Consider the following 22436-nt stretch of genomic DNA (forward strand, 5'->3'; position numbering starts at 1 on the left):
TAGGGCGGCCGTATCCTGAGACGGCAGGGCCACTCTTTTAGATAAGCGCGTCAGGGCCTTGTCAACCCTAGGGGAGGATTCCCAGCGTAACCTATCCGTTGGCGGGAAAGGGTACGCCATTAGTATTCTCTTGGGAATCACCACTTTATCAGGGGAAGACCACGCTTCTTCACATAACTCATTTAATTTATGTGACGGGGGAAAAGTCACTGGCTGCTTTTTCTCCCCAAACATATTTACCCTCTTGTCAGGGACAGGGTCAGCCTCTGAAATGTGTAATACATTTTTCATTGCAATAATCATGTATCGGATGGCCTTAGTCATTTTGGGCTGTAATAGTGCCTCATCCTCGTCGACGCTGGAGTCGGACTCCGTGTCGACATCTGTGTCAACCAACTGAGATAGTGGGCGTTTTTGAGACGCTGACGGCCTCTGAGGCGCCTGGGCAGGCCCGGGTTGAGAGCCCGGCTGTCCCCCGGCAGCAACATAATCAAATCTCTTATGTAATGAGTTTACATTGTCATTTAAGACCTTCCACATATCCATCCAATCAGGTGTCGGCACCCGACGGGGGCGACACCACATTTATCTGCACTTGCTCCGCCTCCACGTAACCCTCCTCATGAAACATGTCGACACAGCCGTACCGACACACACACAGGGAATGCTCTGACTGAGGACAGGACCCCACAAGGTCTATGGGGAGACAGAGAAAGAGTATCCAAGCACACACCACAGCGCTATATACACAGGGATACACACTACCAGAAGTTAATTTTTCCCAATAGCTGCTGTATCAATACACCTTTTGCCTAAATTTATGTGCCCCCCCTCTCTTTTTACCCTCTTAGTGCCAGGAGACTGCAGGAGAGAGCCTGGGGAGCGTCCTTCCAGCGGAGCTGTGAAGAGAAATGGCGCTGGTGTGCTGAGGAAGAAGGCCCGCCCCCTCAGCGGCAGGCTTCTGTCCCGCTGTTTCTGACTAAAAAATGGCGGGGGTTTTACACATATACAGTCACAGACTGTATTATGTGTCTTTTTTATGCCAAAGGTATTCTTATTGCTGCCCCCCCCAGCGCCCTGCACCCTACAGTGACCGGAGTGTGTGGTGTGCAGTGGGAGCAATGGCGCACAGCTGCGGTGCTGTGCGCTACCTTAATGAAGACAGGAGTCTTCAGCCGCCGATTTCATCACCAACTTCTGATCTTCTGGCTCTGCGAAGGGGACGGCGGCGTGGCTCCGGGAACGGACGACCGAGGACCTTTGCCTGTGTTCGAACCCTCTGGAGCTACTGGTGTCCAGTAGCCTAAGAAGCGCAACCTAGCTGTGAACAGGTACGTTTGCTTCTCTCCCCTCGGTCCCACGTAGCAGTGAGTCTGTTGCCAGCAGATCTCACTGAAAATAAAAAACCTAACATTACTTTCTTTACTAGCAGGCTCAGGAGAGCCCACTAGGTGCATCCAGCTCTGGCCGGGCACAGATTCTAACTGAGGTCTGGAGGAGGGGCATAGAGGGAGGAGCCAGTGCACACCAGATAGTACCTAATCTTTCTTTTAGAGTGCCCAGTCTCCTGCGGATCCCGTCTATTCCCCATGGTCCTTACGGAGTCCCCAGCATTCACTAGGACGTCAGAGAAATAAAATTGTTTGTGAGACTGAACTCTACAGGTCTGTACAAAGCCCTGACCTCAAGCTTATGAAACACTCTTGCGATGAATTGGAACACAGAGTGCAAGCCAGGCCTCATCTCCCAACATCAAAGTCTGACCTCACTTAGCGGGAGATGTAATAACATCGCTTGTGTCTGTGCAAAGATGCATCCTGCATTATCGCAGGCACTGCAATGCATTAAAATAAGAACACTGCAGATGTGTTACAATTAGCTCACTCCTATAGCAATCTTCGGGCCTAATTCAGACCTGATCGCAGCAGCAAATTTGTTAGCTAATGTGAAAAAACATGTGCACTGCAGGTGGGACATATGTAACATGCTCAGAGAGAGTTATGGTGCCCACACACTTGAAGGATTGTACCAGATATCTCACGATTTCGACCGCATTGGTGCGATAAATCGCAGGATTGTATGCACATCGAATGTGTCCCCCGATGTGATGCGTGGGCACGCTGCTCGAATCTCGTATCTCAAGATATTATGTGCTGCACTTAATATTTATAGGATCGCACGAGCGATCGCATGCTGTTTTTACCACATTCGATTTATCGCACTGCGATGTGCTATCTGTGAGTTATTTAGCTCACTTCCTGGACACTCCCCTTCACCCTGGTCGCAAGGGGCATGCGATAAATTGCATGATTGTATGCGCATCAAATGCACACAAAAAAATACTTTAAGCAATTTTTCACACGAGGAGCTTCAAGGGAAATCGCACAAGTGTATGTGCACCATTAGATTTGGGTGGGTTATATTGTTTCTGTGCAGGGTAAATACCGGCTGCTTTATTTTCACACTGCAATTTAGATTTCTGTTTGAACACACCCCACCCAAATCTAAAGGCCCATATACACTAGACGAGAAAGTGAAAGATTTCGCTCAGAAGGGCCAATCTGAGCGAGATCTTTCACAATCTCGTCCAGTGTGTACACTGTATGTCATTAATTATGCGCGCTCCCGCGCATCGTTAACGACCCCCTCCCTCGTCTGAACATGTACAGACGAGGGAGGTCCTCGATAACGACAGCCATGCTGCAGATGCAGCTTGACCGTCGTTCCCCCAGCAACTCCTCCGCCATCGCTGCCTGTCCCAGCCACAATGACAACAGTGTATGCACTTGCCTATGCCACCCCCCCCCCCCCCACACACACACCGCCGCTATTGACGGCGACGGGGATCGGGTAGTGTGTACGAAGCTTTACTCTCTCTGCACATGTTTTATCTGACCCCTGGCAGTGCACATGGTTTTGCCCAATGGCTAACAAATTTGCTGCTGCAATCAGGTCTGAATTAGGCCCTTTGTCCGGCTGACTGCAATACATAATGGCTACTGGGAGGCCCTGTTGAGCATGCATGAAATCAGGAAATCCTGTGATATAGCAGAGACCTACATGTGCGAGGAGAGTGCGGAAACAGCAGCGAGATGTGTAAGTAAGCATAGCGCCATGTGAAGAATGAGCTAGGTGCTATTACACAAGCAACAAAAGCTCAGCGTTTCCTCCAAGTGTCCATGTGTTGGAATTAATGGTAAGCTACTTCACAAAGAAACATCTCAGTGGTGAAAGAGCCACCAAGAGTTCTCCCAACCTTTCAGGTTTCTGCTGCAAATCTGGACTGGCAGCAGTCCATCCATGTATGCAGACAGGTTATTATCATTACAACCACGGTAGACCAGAGATGTGTTCCCAATATTGCATGGAGCTCCATCTCTATTGAGGAAAACCTCATTAATTGCTGCAATAACACCGCTTGGCTCACCTGGGGACCTGTGCATTAAGTGAACGGCCCTGCATCACTCTGTTGGGAGAAAGGATGAGCACAGAGGAAGAGTGTGCATTTGGGCAGCGAAGATCAATAATGCCATTAGACTGAAACCAGTGGACAGAAGTTCCGCCTGTCCAGTAGAGGAGTCTGGACGGGAAAAAGGAACACGTTTATTTCAGCTCGTAATGTACCAGTAATTGGAAAACAGCGTTTCAGAGCTAGCCATGATGAAATTAGTATATTTTCAATGTCTTCATCGATTATTAAAAAGCGGCTATAACTGTTTTGCGGACTGAACCAATATTCATGGGGACGTAGCAAATTCAATTGGTAAAGTAAGTGGTGTCACTGGTTCAGCTACTGTCAAGACCCTACAAAAACAAAGCGTTCCTGACCAATTTGCTGCCCTATGCAAGATATTAGCTGGTGCCCTTAAACAACACGGAAGCTTGGGGCCCCAGGCAATCGCTATATGGGCTGCGCCCAGGGCCGGCTCTGCTGCACTACATACAATTTCAGTCCAATAAATAATGGGGATTACACCATTTTACTTTACACCTTGCTCACTGTGGGCCTGGGAATGCATAGAAGTCATCGGCAACCGCACATGAGCCGGAACAGACTTACACTGACGGAGATCACTCCTTCAAACCGAGTTGGGTGTTGACTAACCATAAGGTCCTACGTGTGCAGGTATTTCAACTTCAATACGTGATCGTAGCATTCATACAGAGATAGGACCTCCATCTCTGGATCTTTTTCACCTAGCATGGGGCTGGCTCAAGTCCACATACTAATGAGGATGGAATCCCAGTGGGCGGGGCAGGCTTCCCCTTTAGTTGCAGGGATTTCCTGCACACTTTAGCGGATTCCGGCATTTGTATATGAAAGTTAGTAGAAAGCCATAAGTGTACCGGAAAGTGGCTGCAGATGCATACGAGTACACATTACAATGCAAGTCGATGCCTGGTCTCTGCAGAGTAGACTTACAGCAAGTACCTCCCAAGATGCTGTGTGAAGGTCTATATGCCCTGCCAGTCATCAGGACCTGTAGTTCCTAGAGTTTAAAAAGAAAAGAGATAGGAAAGGGATCTATGTACTAAGGGGTGTATTCATTAAGTAGTGAAAAGTGTGGAGATGATAGGCAGTGGAGAAGTTGCCCATGGCAACCAATCAGCTTCTACGTATAATGTTATAGAATGCACTTTAGAAATGTTACCTCATCACTGATCTCCACCGGCTCACTTCTCCACTCTTTTCACTGCTTCATGAATAGACACCTAAGCCTTGGAGAGAGATAAAGTGGACAGAGATAAAGGGGTCTATTCATGAAGCAGTGAAAAGAGTGGAGAAGTGAGCCAGTGGAGAAGTTGCCCATGGCAACCAATCAGCATTGAAGTAATTTATAATTTGCATACTACACAATTGTACGGAGCAGCTGATTGGTTGCCATGAGCAACTTCTACATTCTTTTCACTGCTTCATGAATAGACCCCAAAGTACCAACCAACTCCTGTCAATTTTCAAACACAGCCTGTAACATGGCAGTTAGGAGCTGAGTGGTTGGTACTTTATCTCCGTCCAGGGCTTAGTACAAAGACCCCAAGGGGCTGATTCAATTGTTTTGGGCGTCTAAAAATCCTGTCTAAACGGGAGTTTATAGATGCCCAAACAATTGTTACAATTCAATCTGTTTTGGGCGCACATGCATATCGTATTGTTAGCAAACCAAAAAACTAAGCAATTGGGGAAAACCATGTGCAGTGCAGGTGGGGCAAATGTAACATGTGGAGAGCGGTTTAGATTTGGGTGGGTGTGTGCAAACCAAAATCTAAATTGCAGTGCAGAAATTAAGCAGCCTGCTTTGGGTTCCGCTGGGTGTCCGAACGGCAGAATAATGAAATTGCTGCCATCGGGCGCCCTCTAGTGGTGGCCGCGCAAAAAAACTATTGAATCATCCCCCTAGACTTCAACTTTAGCGGGTCAATTCAGTTGGATACGAGAGGGGCGAGTTGCTGTCACGGGTCCAGTCTGAACTGCATCATGTAACCACACCTACCGGCAGCCACGAGTAATTCAACCGAGCCCTTACAATCTAGAATGTTGCAGAACGATAACAGATGTCCCATTTTCCTATACAACACCTAACCACAGAAACTAACACTTTGTTGCGTTGAGGATTTAAACATAAAACATTAAGGATATACTGTAGATACATGTTAACGCTAACAGGCAACGCGCAGATTGCGCGCTGCAACATAACCATATACAGAAAAAAAATAATCTAATCCCACACAAAAGTTAAGACCAGTCCCCAGTTTATAAGAAGTGCTGGACTGTTCCCTAGCAAAAGCAGGTCACAGGTAAAGACTGAATGGCAAATTTTGAAACGATTTTACAATTTGGCGTCACTACATGAAAGTGGCGATTTTGCACACAGACGATCACCAGCATTAAGAACGGTAGATAGCCGTCCTGCGCCCACGGTCCACTTCCATCAGGTGACCAATCACACTGCAGGCTGCTCCTCTGGACGTTACTCTACTGGAATGCACAATACAGGCTGGATAATGGGCAAGAAATTCAGATAGCCGGTTTAAATATAGCAAGTTGTATCTAAAGTTAGAAAATGTTCTCAGGAATATGTTTAAGCACTCGTGCGCCTCTGGGACTGCAAAATGAGTTGCGAGGCCCCACAGCAAATGAGATAATGTTTTTCAGACTACATCACTGGGGCAATTTACTGCAGAACACATTAACATTTGTAATGGGGCCGGCTCGCATACTGCTGGCATTCACTCAACGTGGATTCTTAAGGACAGCGCTGCAGACAGATGAAAGAGTTAAGCTTCCAGCTTCTGAAACAGTCAAACCTGACAGATTTTACACAATGCTGCAAGTGTGACACTTGTGTGCTTTGCGATTGCAAGCGAGCCGGTGGGAGGGGATGAAACGTGAAAGGGAGCATACGATTTGGACCTGTAAGACTTGTGCATATATAAGGGTCAGCTATGGCTAGCATCTATTCCAAAACATGATCAAATGCATTATACAACAGAAGTTCAAAGTGGGTGAGCACGGGAAGCCACAACCACAAAACACTCTTGGGGACCCCGATTGGATGGACCGTGCTTACCCAATTAACTGCGAAATCTTTACCTTTTTGTACACAGTCATAAATTGCAGATCCAACTATATGAAATGTGCACTGTAGTGTAAAGAACAATGCAATTATTTTTTGGTCTGCTCTCAGATTTGATTTAGTTTTCTGAAAGTCTGATTACAGCTTTATATTTAAATTTAAAAAAAAAAAAAAAAAAGTTGACAGAATTTCACAACACATTCAAAAAAAAATTGTGAGACATGCTGCTATAAGACGTTTATGTTTGCACAGCAAGTACGAGACAGGGCAAGAGTGAATATAATGAACAGACAGCACCTGCATCATTTCAGTTACGGACAGGGGTGGTGTGCAGTGTTCTGGTAAAAAGAAAACGAGAAAGGAAAAACAGAAAGAAATAGAAAAAAAATTGCATTAAGTTGATAATGTACATTGTTCTGATCCAAAAACAACTAAATGAAATACATAAAAGAGCCCTTCACCACCCACCCCTTATTGAGTGGGATACAAATAAGCCACTTTTTAAGCTTTGTGAAGTACAAAAGGCAAACAGCTACTTTTGCAGGCAAAACTATGAGGCAGGGGAAAAAAAAAAAAAAATGACATTTCAGAGAATGTAATAAAAAAAAATATAACAGTTGAAAATACTGCACGCTAAGTGGGATCATTTATCAAGTAGATAACTAAAAGAAGAAGATACAGTTTTAAAGATTTTTTTTTTTTTTTTTTTTTTTTTAAATGTTCCATATTTTCTTAGAATGCAAGTTCGCTTGGGAAGGTCCATCTTTACTTCATGTTTCACGTCATTTTATTTCATTTTTTTCTCTCATTATCCCCCCAGTGTATAGGGAAGTATAATAGGTTATCACTTTATTAATAAATTGCATGATAAATACTGTAATATTTTAATACGCTGTGGAATTTATTTTTTACCAATAATGAAGTGCAAAGACTATTAGAAGGCATCGGTAACAAACTAGTTTCAGCAAAATACATATAATATGTAGAAGAGGCAAACATCACATAATTCTAAATAATTTTTTAGTAGATTTAGGAATACCAGAAGACGCAAATCCTATGGAACGTAATCTGTGGAACCGCTCTTGTTGCACTGTGCTATGGAAGTCTTATTCCACAGTATCACAAATAAGCCGACTAACAAAGCAGAAATTCCAATTTAACCAAATCAACCAAGAGGAAAAACCAAACCCTTCAGTCTAACATACAGTAGGGAAATTGCTCTGCCTTGCAGACTATCCCTATTTTCGCAGATATTAAAAGTTTGTTGACAGCATCCAAGAAACTATATCGTTCAATAACCAAGAGGTACAGACGCAAAGTCACTTTTTTAAAAGTGAAATATTAGCAAGTGACTGACAGTAAGTGGCTGGAATAAAAACATGTGAATTGTGGACAAGAACTGTGCATCTCAACACACAACTACTGTAATACAAAAGAGGGTCTTCAACTACGCAGAACAGGTAAAGGAGGGGGATGCGGGCACATACCAAAAAGTACAGATACTGTTGGAATGTATATTGGATGACCGATGATTGGGGGAAGGCAGAAAAAATGCGAGCCCCACTTATGTAATGCGCTTATGACAGCAACACTGGATATTTACCATTAATATATACACATAGTACACCGACACATACTATAGAATAATCATACCAATCTAGTTTTCTTTATCAATATATACCAGCACAGTATACAGCCATAATATATACCACGACTTAATACCCCAAGTGCTTTACCCTGAAAATACTTTAAGTGGCTACAAGTGGTCCATATGGCCAGTCACTATTTGCTCTGACTGGTCAGTCTAATACATGCTGCTGCTGCAGTGCCACTTGTGGGTCAATCACTAATGCACGTCTTGCATCCCCATTAGGATAAGATCAGAAGGCATAATGTCGTTCTGCAATGCCGTGCAGGATATTTCCACAGATGGTGGAGCCTGGAATTCCAAAGTGAACTTCCCAGCACTGCGTATACGTCCATCAGCACCATAGGGGGTTACAGTCCTGCTGGCCTGTGTGCAGGACTTAGTTGCCCACCTTCCTTCAGCTCTCCCTGCATTAGTGTGTGGCATGCAAACAGGGAGCAATGCAGAATACTGGGGGGAAAGAAATCCCTGCTAGCTGCTATGCACATACCATGCATGCCTATCTTAGTCATGCAGGGTCACAGCCATCTAACCCTGCAATGTGTGTGTGCCATGTACCAGCCTCTGCTCCCCACCCACTGCCTCTTACCTTCTCTGGCTTTCAGCAGAACAGTGTTGGCCACAATGTTTTCAATCTCCATGATCACAAATCAGTGCAGTGAGAAGGACACATCTCTGGCTTCAGACCCTAGCAATGCTCCCCTGACTTCCAGCAGCAGCAACACATGCCCTCTCCTTGCATAGATCCTCATCTCCAGCACATTGTGCACAGGCAGCACTGTGTGAGCCCCAGCACTGCTGCCTAGTCTCTTCTCCGGGCTCCTTCCTTCCTGTTTTGCTCTCAGTGCTGCCTATAGTGAGGCGGAGACCCAGCTGAAACCCCTCCCAGAGCCCTCACTGCTACAGCCAGCTGTGTCTTCACCTTATTTCTCAATGATGTGTTCACACCACCTGAAGCTGCCCATCGCTGCTGCTGCTGTTATGGGCCCTGTGCTTTTATTCTTTATTCTGCAACCTGGTGTGGGGAATGCAAATGTGTCCAGCTGCCACAGGCGTGCATTCCTCAGCTCATAGTAACTTCCCATAGTGGGCACAGCTATAATGCAATGTACAGGATACTATACTCTGCACCATAATAATTATGTGTAGTGCACTGTAAATGTACTAGTGGCCCAGATTTATCAAGCCTGGGAGAGTGATAAAGTATCAGCCAATCAGCTCCTAACTCTCATGTTACAGGCTGTGTTTAAAAAAGGACAGTTGGGAGCTGATTGGTTGGTACTTTATCACTGTGCAATTTATCACTCTCCGAAGCTTGACAAATCTGGGCCACTGTATATATAGACCAGGAACATAAGGGGTGACAAGTGCCCCCTTCTGTAAAACAGACGTTACTCAAACTATGCAGAGAAATACTTTACCTGCCCTGCACCAACACTTTCTAGAGCCGTGATTTCCAGAGAGGAAGCTTTATAGAGTATTTGTTACATGTGCTGGGTTTATTTTAGTCATACATGCTTACTTTTTACAAATCCCCTCCTCCCTCTCGGAGGGCGCACCCAAGATGCACTCCTAATTGTGCAGTATTATATTCACCACTGTGCACTCCAAATAATTAATTTTTGTTACTGTACCAAAAATAGAGGTAAATTAGGTTATCTGGAATTCAAGATGTCATTTCCCCATAAATGAATGTGCATGTATTCACTGCAGATGACCTCAGATAAATACTTCTTCACTTTATCTATCTCCAAGGCTTGATACATCTCCCCCTCTGAGAGCAGACCTGGCTCCAGAGGTGTACTATGCAGTGGGGTAATTACAGCAATGAGCATGACACCGACAGCGTGAAAACCCCAGGCAACAAACAATACACACCTCTAGCAACGAGCATGACACCGACAACATGAAGACCCCTGGCTACGAGCATTACACACCCCTGGGAATGAGCATGACACCGACAGCGTGAAAACCAATGGCAACGAGCATTACACCCAGATCATGAAACTCCTGGCAATGAGCATGACACCCAGAGCATGAAAACCCCATGCAACGACCATTACACACCCCTGGCAACGAGCATGACACCGATAGCATGAAAACCAATGTCAACGAGCATTACACACCCCTGGCAAAGAGCATTACACACCCCTGGCAAAGAGCATTACACACCCCTGGCAAAGAGCATGACACCCAGGGCATGAAAACCCCTGGCAACGAGCATTACACACCCCTGGCAACGACCATGACACCAACAGCATGAAAACCCATGGCAACGAGCTATACACACCCCTGGCAATGAGAGTGACACCCAGAGCATGAAATCATGGGCAACAAGCATTACACCCAGAGCTTGAAACCCCTGGCAACGAGCGTGGAACCCAGAGCATGTAACCCAGAGCATGAAATCCCTAGCAACGAGCAAGTAATTGAAAAGTAATTAGAAGCCTTACTGTGGGGCATAATGTGTAATGGGTATTGTGGTATGTGGAATAATGTATCACGGACATTGCGGTGTGTGGCATAATGTATAACGGGCATTGCAGTGTGTGTCATAATGTATAACTGGCATTGCAGTGTGTGGCATAATGTGTCTCAGGCATTACAGTGTGTGACTTACTGTATCACGGGCATTGTGGTATATGGTATAATATGTCGGGGTATTGTGGCATGTGGCGTAATGTTTAAGGGGCATTGCGGTGTGTGGCATAATGTGTAAGGGGCGTTACTATAAGGAGGAAAAGTGACAAATAATGTACGGGATATGAATCAGGATTTTTTTTTTTCCTGTGGAGGCCAATGTCTGGGTGTGCAGGTTGCAAAACTGGAATATAAAGTAGTCTTTTCCTGCAGTGCCACACCCCTCCAGTGAGGTCACACCCCTTTTCCCATGGCAATTTGGGGGAATGGGGGGGGGCACCAGAAACTTTAGCCTGTGAAGCAGCAGTAAGTGCATGATGGTGGCGTTCGGTAAGTAACAGCGGCTACTTTGTTCTCCAACTTATATTGTGTATTAGTATTAGTGTTATGTGCAGCAGGGCCTCAGATGGGATTCAGTATTTTTTTTTTTTTTCTGGTGCTCCAGTACCATTGCCATTAATGACTGCCACAGAGGAAGAGTCTACATATTCCGGCATCACCGGCACCTGGCAGAAGGAGGAGAGGAAGAGTGGAGAGAGACAGCGGAGGAGCCTGTGAGAGGGTAGCTATAATCTTGGAGTGACTGAGCCCTTGTTAGAGAGGCTAACATGCAGCAGGGATTTCAGAGAGAATTCTCATGAGCGAGACAGGGAGGCATCCGGGGAGAGGAGCTATAGATTAGGGAGACTGCACTGAGACGGAGAACAGAGATGGTCATTCAGATCTGATCGCTGCTGTGCGTTTTCGCGCAGCAGATGTTCAGATCCGAACTGCGCATGCACCGCAATACGCAGGCACGACGGGCGGCTGCAGCGGGGATCGCCGGTCAGCGACAAGATTGTGCGCAGGATCCATTCGCACGGGCGTCCACAAGGAGATTGATAGGAAAAGGCCGTTTGTGGGTGACAACTAACCGTTTTCAAGGAGTGTCCGGGAAAACGCAGGCGGGATCAAGAGTTTTGAGGGTGGGTGTCTGACGTCAAATCCGGTCCCGAACAGGCTGATGTGATCGCAGCGGCTGAGTAAGACCCGAGCTGCGCAGAGACTGCACAAAATCAGTTTGTGCAGCTCTGCTACACATGCGATTGCACACTTGCACAGCGAAAATACACTCCCCCTGTAGGCGGCGGCTATCTGATCACAGAAGAATGACCTCCAGAGACATTTTCATAGAAGCAGCAGCTATTGGGAGCTGATTCAGATCTGATCGCTGGGCTGCAAAGTTTGCCATCCTGCGTTCGGATAGTCGCCGCCTCCTCCAGGGGGAGTGCAAATTCGCTGTGCAAGTGTGTGATCCCATGTGTATGCAGACCTGCAAAAATCCACTGTGTGCAGTCTCTGCGCAGCCCAGGACTAACTCCTACAGTGTATTGTGAACAGGCTGATCGGGGCCGGAGCGGACGTCACACACCCTCCCTGAAAACGCTTGGGCGCGCCTGCGTTTTTCCAGACTCTCCCTGTAAATGGTCAGTTGCCACCCACAAACGGCCTCCTCCTGTCAATCACCTAGCGAATGCCCGTGCGTTCGGATTTTTCGCACCATCCCTTCGCTGACCGGCGAAGCCCGTTGTTGTTATCCAACGTGCATGCGCATTGCGGTGCATACGCATGCGCACTTAGGACCTGATCGCCAGCTGTGCGAAAACAGCAGCGATCAGATCTGAATCAGCACCATAGACTGAAGGGACATCCTGAGGGAGAGACCTATCCTGAGGGAGGCTGGTCCTTTTGGTGAACACAGTACACGTACTAAGCATTAGGGACAGGGGTAAAGCTACTGTAGTATTTCTTTCATCTGGAGCAAAGAATGAGCCTGACCCACACCCACACATACCTCCCAGTGGGGGCTCCGGCGGTGGGATTGCCGCACCAGCTGCCACTCCAAATGCCGCCAAACATCACCAGCCAGGACTCACAGGCAGTTGGTATGGCTGCCCTATTTGAAACACCTCTGCCCGCCACCACTGCAGCTACTCATGCTTCCTCTTCCAACAGCACCAAAGAAGTGTCAAATGGTCATACAGATGTTTTACCACTACCTGTTATGTGATGTAAGATCCTGTGCTTATAACAAACACAAGGGGGACAGTTCAGGATAGAATGTGAACGTGAAGAGGGACTAACGCTCAGAGCCGTAACAGGGCCTCTGTGCCCCCTGGTAATGTGCATGGAGATTCAGGTGCTGGTAAAGCGTTCCCGTGTCCACTGCTATCGGACGATCTCTTGCAGGATACAGGCATCAATATCGCAGGGTGGGGGAGGGTGGAACTCCACAGCCTGACAGTCACTCCTATTGTGTGCAGGTAAGGGCTCTGTATTACAGCACTTCAGGAGGGTTAGAAGAACAGAGGTAGGCAACCTTTGCTATTAGTGTGCTGAATAAATGTGACATGAAATGGGTGGGCAGTGTTATATATACAGATGGCACAGTATAAAGAAGTTGGTAATCAGGCACAAATGACATATCACAGAGTGACTGATGCTGGCAGCTTTGACAACCTTTGACACCCACAAAACATATGTTATAGTGTTTGCGAAAAACAAGGCGACTCAGGCTGAGCATAATCTGTTATGTGATGATGCCCTGACACATCCATGTTTTCATTTTAATATTGCATAGTCTGGTCACCAACCAGTATGGACAGGTCCCTCTTACTGCCCCTATCTCCATATATCCCACTACCCCTCCATATCTCTCTTACTGCCCCTCCATATCGCTCTCATTGCCCCCTCCCTCTATATCTCTCTCACTACTTCTCCATATTATTGCACCCTCCTTCCATATCTCTATCATTACCCCTTGCCTCCATATTTCAATAATTGCTCCCTCTCTCCATATCTCTCTAATTTCCCCTCCGTATCTCTCTCATTGTCCCCTCCCTCCATATATCTTTCTTTGTCCCCTCCCTCCATAACTCTCTCTTATTGCCCCTACAGTATCTCTCTTATTGCCCCCTCCCTCCATATATCTTTCACCCCTGCCTACATATCTCTCTCATTGCCTCCCTATGTCTCTATTGTGGAGATGTGTCATATACCCCAGGACACATCCCAACGACAGGGTGCTGGGGATCTACATCCCCTGCAGAGGACAGCTGTGGACAGCGCTGAGGCAGCTTGTCTGTCCCCAGCGCCTGTCAGTGTGCAGCAGCAGCGGGTGTCCGGTGCAGGGACAGTGTATCGGATCCCTGCACCACACGAGGAGCGTCGGGCAGCGGCGCGGCGGCGCTTCAAACTTGGCGCCAATTTGGCCACTAATGGAAAGTGGCGCCAGCGGCCTTTCAAATCCGGCACCATCCGCGAGCCAATCGCGGCTCGCGGGGCGCCGACCAATCAGGAGAGACCCCGCCCCCGGCGTCTGATGTCAGACGCCGGGCAGGAGCCGAAGAGGAGAAGCGTGCGGAAGAGCGCTGAAGAGGACGCCGCCAGGAGAAGACAGGAGGCTGCGCCGAAGAGCGGTGAAGAGCTCCGGTGGCCACGGAAGAGGCCAGAAGACTCCAGGCTCTGGAAAGAAGATGTCCAGCGGTGGCTGGACGCGGAGAGGAGACGGCGGCGCCGCTGGCCAGGACGGGCCAGCAGCAGAAGAGCCCATCCAGGCCGAGAAGCGCTGCAGTGGTGGGAAGCAATTGAGCTGTGCAGTTCCCCACTGCAGCCTTCTCCACCGCAGGTAGGCCCCCCCCTCTCCTCCCTAGACCACCATGGGCACAGTCGGGCCCTCCCGGCCCGTGGGCACAGTAGGCGGGAATTAGGCCCGAGGGGCAGTTCAGGCAATAGGCCTGTGGGGCATTAGAGGGCATTAGGCCCTAGAGCATTTTGGTGGCTTAGGGTTATAAGGTGGCCCTGGGTATTAGGCCCAGGTCACCCGACGGGCGACAAGTTAGGCGGGCGCTAGGCCCGTGTGATAAAGTCAGGCCTCCGGCCTGTGTGCAGTCGGGGGCATTAGGCCCAGTAAATAAGTGGTTCCCCCAAGGTGAATAAAGGTGGCACTGGGCACTAGGTCCAGTCCACCCCGAGGTGTTTGGGTAGGCAGGCCCGCTCGGCCTGGGCCCCTGGAAAGTAGGTGTACGGGAGGTGGGTGAGCTGTACGGTGCCCACTCTGTAAGTGGAGAGGGAGATCGCGGTGCAAGATTGACGCCGGTGAGAAGCATCCGTGTACGTTTGTCCCTTTGTCTGTCCCCGAGCGCCGGAATAGGGGTTTGCTAACGGATGTGCGAATCCCTTCATCACACTACGCGCGAGAGTGCGAGTGTGTGAAATCTGGGTGGCTGAGGCTTTGTGCCAGTGATAACCTTTCACCCAACCAGTGAAGGTCGCCGCCAACCCTGGGGTATCCCCTTTTCCGGTGGAAGACGGGTTGATACCCCCCCCCCCCCCTTAAGGTAGTCTATTTTCTCCTCAGCTCGTTCGTCCGTCAGCTCCGAGAGGGGATCGCCGTGTCCGGATCCGACTGAAGATTTCCAGGTCCGTTGAAGGTTCCGGTACCTGAAGGTGAGAGAGTGCAGTGCCTGGTAAGTGGTGAACCTGCACCTGCACGGCAGCAGGCACTACACCGCACCGACACCCTCTTACATTTTGGCGTAGTCGGCAGGATCAAGGATATCGGACCGCGGACACGATGTGGAACATCCCCAAGAAGACCTCCCTGCGGACGGCTCCGGAACAGACCCACCCCCGGATGTGTGCGGACCAGAACGACTGGATGACGGTGTCTGGGGCAGACCTCCTGAAGATGGTGCAGCGGTCGGTCCAGCGTGGAAAGGAAGAGCGCCGGGAGAAGGGGCGCAAGAAGGCCGCTGTGATGCCCTGCAAGAAATGTCAGCAAACGGGACACTTTGCCGATGAATGTACTTGGCGAGAGACATCCCCAAAGAAGGTGGTCCAGGAAGCGGACCGAAGACGTCAGAAGGGCCAAGCGAAGAAAGAGTCCTGGTGTTTGCGCTGCGGAAATTACGGGCATGAGCATAACAGTTGTCCCTGGGATGAAGAGTTGAGCCAAGACGAGGTTGATTTCTGGTGTGAAAGCTGTGGAGATCCCCGACATCGGCTCCCGGAGTGTCCATGGACGGAGGACAGGACAGACTACGAAGCCACGGTGAAGCAGCTGACGTAGTCTCGTCAGCAACTTTGGGACCGGGTGGCTGCAGAGCCCGTGTGCGCACTCTGCAAGGCTAGGGGACATGAGCTTCCCGATTGTCCATGGAATGAAGACCGGATGATTGCGGATGGTGGTGCCCAGAGATGGAAGGAGGAAACCAGAGAAATGGAGCGGAAGAGCCTGCTTGAAGTTAGTTCGCAGGTGCCCATTTCATCTGAGCCGGAACCAACGGGTGAAGATCCCTCAGTGAAGGAGGTGGCCAAGAAACCCGTCATGGAGAAGGTGGCAGTGACCCTCCCTTGTTGGAAGTGTCGGCGACCAGGACATTCGGCCAATGAGTGTCCCTGGGAAGATGCCGCGGACCTACTCTGCCCCAAGAAAGCGACCCCAGTAACGAAGGATCCTTTCCCGCATAAGGCGGAGGTGGACGACTGGGAGGAGAAGAAACCACGCTGCGAGGAAAAGTGTGAAGACCCAGTGACGGGGACGCCGGAATCTCCCCGCGTTGGAACCGTCCACGACCAGGACGTGTGGAACAGGTGTGTCCTGGGTACCAAGAGATGCCAGCGGGAGCGAAGGCATGAGGAAGTAGAGATGCCAGCGGAAGCGAAGCAGTACGCTGAGGGAGTAGAGATGCCAGCGGAAAAGAAGTACGCTGAGGAATTAGAGATGCCAGCGGAAGAGAAGTACGCTGAGGAATTAGAGATGCCAGCGGAAGGGACTAAGTACGCTGAGGAGGAAAATAATCCCCTAGTCCAGGTATCGGTGGAGAAGGACTCGGACTATGGTGAGATGTCCGCGGACAAATCCCTCCAAGAGCAGATGGAGGACGACTCGGGCATCGGGAGTGCCGACGAGTGTGACTGGCAGGATCGGGTGGAGTCGTGCTCCCAGTTGATTGCCCTCCGTGAAGAGGAGATGATAGTCCTGGAGCAAGAATACCTGCCGGAAGTGCCGAGTTGGACGGACGTACGGGGAGAGGATCGTGATGCCGTGGGAGGACCCGTTCCAGAGGAAGACACAGGACCTTTGGAGATGCCCACGAGTAAATGCGACAGATGGTGGTTGTTGACCGGGAGGAAACGGATGCCCCGGAGGATTCCGCTGTTGGGTGGTGGTCGGTACCACACCCTGAAGACAGGGACGATGCCCCAGACGATATGGGAGGCCAAGAGTGGGTGACTATTGTCCCCGTGGAGGAAGATTCCCCTTGGTGGCCTACGTCGAACGACCGTGGGAAGATGCCACTCCCCCAGAGGATCCACCGATGGAGGTGAGGAGGAACGAAGAGGAGGAATCCGGAACCGGTGAGGGAAGGATGTGGGATCACAGTCTGTCCGGGCTGGGCCCTCAAATACAACCTCGCCGGAGGGACCTCAGAATTCCCTGACCCGCGAACAATGGACGTCGTGGAGACCTTTGTAGGGACTACAAAGGAAAAAGGGGGGGAAATGTGGAGATGTGTCCTGTACCACAGTACACATCGCAACGACAGGGTGCTGGGGATCTGCATCCCCTGCAGAGGACAGCTGTGGACAGCGCTGAGGCAGCTTGTCTGTCCCCAGCGCCTGTCAGTGTGCAGCAGCGGCGGGTGTCCGGTGTATCGGATCCCTGCACTGGACGAGGAGCGGCGTCGGGCAGCGGCGCGGCGGCGCTTCAAACTTGGCGCCAATTTGGCCGCCAATGGAAAGCGCCGCCCGCGGCCTTTCAAATCCGGCGCCATCCGCGAGCCAATGGCGGCTCGCGGGGCGCCGGCCAATCAGGAGAGGGCACGGCGAGCCAATCGGCGTTCGCCACGTCAGAGGCCCTGCCCCCGGCATCTGACGTCAGACACCGGGCGGGAGCCGAAGAGGAGAAGCCCGCGGAAGAGCGCTGAAGAGGATGCCGCCAGGAGAAGACGGGAAGCCGTGCCGAAGAGCGGTGAAGAGCTCCGGTGGCCGCGGAAGAGGCCAGAAGACTCCAGGCTCCGGAAAGAAGATGTCCAGCGGTGGCTGGACGCGGAAAGGAGACGGCGGCGCCGCTGGCCAGGACGGGCCAGCGGCAGAAGAGCCCATCCAATTGAACTGCACAGCTCAGTTGCTTCCCACCACTGCAGCGCTTCTCGGCCTGGATGGGCTCTTCTCCACCGCAGGTAGGCCCTTCTAAGGTGCCCCCCCCTCTCCTCCCTAGACCACCGGGTGATTGGGCACTAGGCCCATGGGCACAGTCGGGCCCTCCCGGCCCGTGGGCACAGTAGGCGGGCATTAGGCCCGAGGGGCAGTTCAGGCAAAAAGGCCTGTGGGGCATTAGAGGGCATTAGGCCCTAGTGCATTTTGGTGGCTTAGGGTTATAAGGTGGCCCTGGGTATTAGGCCCAGGTCACCCGATGGGCGACAAGTTAGGCGGGCGCTAGGCCCGTGGGATAAAGTCAGGCCTCCGGCCTGTGTGCAGTCAGGGGGCGTTAGGCCCAGTAAATAAGTGGTTCCCCCAAGGTGAATAAAGGTGGCACTGGGCACTAGGTCCAGTCCACCCCGAGGTGTTTAGGTAAGCAGGCCCGCTCGGCCTGGGCCCCTGGAAAGTAGGTGTACGGGAGGTGGGTGAGCTGTACGGCGCCCACTCCCTGGTGTTTTGATTCAGGTCGTTAAAGGGACAGCACCGTGGTTGTTACTCACACCGTGTATTGTGATGTATGTGGTTACCGTGCAGGGCAAAGTGTTAGTTTGTTAAGTTTGTGTCTAATTCTGTTGCACCACACCCACAGAGTTAGTTTGAGGGCTCTGTTGTTATAGTTAGTATAAGGGTGTTACACTAGGTTAGAGTTAGGCCTTGCACGGCTGTTTGTTTGTTTGTTTGTTTGTTTGTTTGTTTGCCTCCTTACAGGGACCTGTAAGTTGAGAGCAAGATCGCAGTGCAAGATTGACGCCGGTGAGTAGCATCCGTGTACGTTTGTCCCTTTGTCTGTCCCCGAGCGCCGGAATAGGGGTTTGCTCACGGACGTGAGAACCCCTTCATCACACTACGCGCGAGAGTGCGAGTGTGTGAAATCTGGGTGGCTGAGGCTTTGTGCCAGTGATGACCTTTCACCCAACCGGTGAAGGTTGCCGCCACCCTTGGGGTATCTCCTTTTCCGGTGGAAGAAGGGTTGATACATCTTCCTTAAGGTAGTCTATTTTCTCCTCAGCTTGTTCGTCCATCAGCTCCGAGAGGGGATCGCTGTGTCCGGATCCGACTGAAGATTTTCAGGTCCATTGAAGGTTCTGGTACCTGAAGGTGAGAGAGTGCGGGGCCTGGTAAGTGGTGAACCTACACCTGCACGGCAGCAGGCACTACACCGCACCGCCACCCTCTTACACTATCACCATGTCTCTATCACTGCCCCCTTGCTCCATATCTCTATCATTGCTGCTCAATATCTCTCATTGTCCCCTCATTTCTTATCTCTGTCATTGCTGCGCCATATCTTTCTCATTGCCCCCTCCCTCCATGGCTGGGACCAGGCCTATTAGCCCCTGAGCGAGAAATTTTGAAGCGCGCTCCTGGGAAAGTGGGTGTGGACTCGCAAATTTATATTATGATATCAAACTATAACAGTCCCATTGGCCCTGTCACCCCGGTCTTACCATGTAGCTGGCTCTGGTGCCTTCCTAAAGGGTGCAGCTCCAAGTAAACATAAATTCCATGCAGTAGGTGGCACTCAGAGACTGTAAACAACTGGTTAAAGTGCAAAAAAACTCGCAGGGTGTGCTTTTATTCGTATCGTTTCGGGGGACTTCTCCCCTTCTTCAGACAACAACATATGTGAAACAGTTACAATTCATACCTACAGATCAAAGAGACCTTACCCCCTCCTTGTCTCACTTCAGTGTGCTACCAGGTCCCGCTGGCCGCCTTCCCACAGCTCCCTCATCGCGCCGGAAGTGACATCACCCGTCCGGCTCCGGGGCCTACGGTAACACACTGGCAACAAAACCAAAAAGTGTGTAAACAAATCATCAGTGCAAAGTATATACAAAACGAATCAAGGGCCTAATTCTGAGTTGATCGCAGCAGCAAATTTGTTAGCAGTTGGGCAAAACCATGGGGGTAATTCCAAGTTGACCGCAGCAGGAAATTTTTTAGCAATTGGGCAAAACCATGTGCACTGCAGGGGGGGCAGATATAACATTTGCAGAGAGAGTTAGATTTGGGTGGGTTATTTTGTTTCTGTGCAGGGTAAATACTGGCTGCTTTATTTTTACACTGCAATTTAGATTGCAGATTGAACTCACCACACCCAAATCTATCTCTCTCTGCACATGTTATATCTGCCTCCCCTGCACTGCACATTAGTGGTCATTCCGAGTTGTTCGCTCTGTAATTTTCTTCGCATCGCAACGATTTTCCGCTAATTGCGCATGCGCAATGTTCGCACTGCGACTGCGCCAAGTAAATTTGCTATGAAGATTGGTATTTTACTCACGGCATTACGAGGTTTTTTCTTCGTTCTGGAGATCGGAGTGTGATTGACAGGAAGTGGGTGTTTCTGGGCGGAAACTGGCCGTTTTATGGGAGTGTGTGTAAAAATGCTACCGTTTCTGGGAAAAACGCGGGAGTGGCTGGAGAAACGGAGGAGTGTCTGGGCGAACACTGGGTGTGTTTGTGACGTCAAACCAGGAACGACAAGCACTGAACTGATCGCACTGGAAGAGTAAGTCTCGAGCTACTCAGAAACTGCACAGAGAAGTCTTTTCGCAATATTGCGAAACTTTCGTTCGCAATTTTGATAAGCTAAGATTCACTCCCAGTAGGCGGCGGCTTAGCGTGTGCAATGCTGCTAAAAGCAGCTTGCGAGCGAACAACTCGGAATGAGGGCCATGGTTTTGCCCAACTGCTAAAAAATTTCCTGCTGCGATCAACTTGGAATTACCCCCCCATGTGCACTGCAGGGGGGGACAAATATAACATGTGCAGAGAGCGTTAGATATGAGTGTGTGTGTTTGTGTGTGGGGGGGGGGGGGGTGTTCAAACCTAAATCTAAATTGCAGTGTAAAAATAAAACAGCCAGTATTTACCCTGCACAGAAACAAAATAACCCACCCAAATCTTACTCTCTCTACACATGTTATATCTGCCCCCCTGCAGTGCACATGGTTTTGCCCAATTGCTAACAAACTTGCTGCTGCGATCAACTCAGAATTACCCCCCATGTTCAGTGCCCTGCTAAAGTATTCACTTTCCTTGGCTTTTTACCTATTTTGTTACATTACAACCTGTAATTTAATTTTTTCTTAATCTGAATTCTATGTGATAGATATGCACAAAATAGTCTAAGTTGGTGAAGTGAAATGAAATTAGAAAAATTTATATAATTTTTTTTTTTTTAGAAATTAAAATCTGAAAATTGGCATGTGCATATGTATTCACCCCCTTTGCTATGAAGCCCCACAAAAGTTCTGGTGCAACCAATTACCTTCAGAAGTCACATAATTAGTGAAATGAAGTCCACCTGTGTGCAATCTAATGGGCGCTACACACTTGCCGACCCGTCGCCGAGCTACCCGATGGCCGATACAGCCGGCGGGCGACCCGGCGGTGGGGGGGAGGTGATGGGGCGGGGTAGGGAGTAAAGTTTCTTCACTTCCCCCGTCACCCGGCTCCATAGCAGTGCATGCTAATATGGATGAGACTGTCCATATTGGCTTGCATGCATAAGCGACGGGGCACCAACGATGAATGAGCGCGGGGACGCGCATCATTCATTGTTGGTGCTTACACACTGAACGATATGGACGAGTTCTCGTTCATTAATGAACGCGAACGTTCATATCGTTCAGTGTTATCTGCCAGTGTGTAGGGCCCATAAGTGTTACATGATCTGTCAGTATAAACACACCTTTTCTGAAAGGCCCCAGAGGCTGCAACACCACTAAGCAAGAGGCAGCACACCATGAAGACCAAGGACCTCTCCAAACAAGTCAGGGACAAAGTTGTTGAGAAGTACAAGTCAGGAGAGGGCCGGCCACCAAAACTCCCAGACCGGGCAAGGAGGGCATTAATCAGAGAGGCAGCACAGAGACCAAACGTAACCCTGAAGGAGCTGCAGAGTTTCACAGCAGAGACTGGTGTATCTGCGCATGTGACCACAGCAAGCCGTAGACTCCATAGAGTTGGACTCTATGGAAAAGTGGCCAGAAAAAGCCATTACTTAGTGTTACAAATAAGAAGGCACGTTTTGTGTTTGCCAAAAGGCATGTGGACGACTCCCCAAATGTATGGAGGAAGGTGCTCTGGTCAGATGAGACTAAAATTTAGCTTTTCGGCCACCAAGGAAAACACTATGTCTGGCGCAAACCCAACACATCCCATCAACCCAAGAACACCATCCCTACAGTGAAACATGGTGGTGGCAGCATCATGCTGTGGGGATGTTTTTCAGCAGCAGGGACTGGTAAACTGTTTTGAGTCGAGGGAAAGATGGATGGTGCTAAATACAGGGATATTCTTGAGCAAAACCAATCAAT

At 49.6% G+C, this 22436-nt stretch overlaps 1 protein-coding gene across 3 annotated transcripts in view; it reads right to left on the reverse strand.

Moving 5' to 3' along the window:
- GRK4 (G protein-coupled receptor kinase 4) overlaps positions 1–19893 on the reverse strand; it is a 402980-nt gene extending 383087 nt beyond the window's left edge. The window contains exon 1 of one of the 3 annotated variants that reach the window (XM_063924349.1): positions 19779–19893. Coding sequence is in view for 2 of the 3 variants with exons in the window: in XM_063924369.1 (XP_063780439.1) it covers positions 8813–8864 (52 nt within the window). In the remaining variant the exon portion in view is untranslated. Of the gene's footprint in view, positions 1–8812; positions 9112–19778 lie in introns of those variants that run through there. The other 2 variants (XM_063924369.1, XM_063924340.1) reach the window with 2 other exon arrangements.
- Between the last annotated feature and the right edge of the window lie 2543 nt (positions 19894–22436).

Source organism: Pseudophryne corroboree, chromosome 1, assembly GCF_028390025.1.
Source record: "Pseudophryne corroboree isolate aPseCor3 chromosome 1, aPseCor3.hap2, whole genome shotgun sequence".
NCBI classification, from domain to species: Eukaryota; Metazoa; Chordata; class Amphibia; order Anura; family Myobatrachidae; genus Pseudophryne; species Pseudophryne corroboree.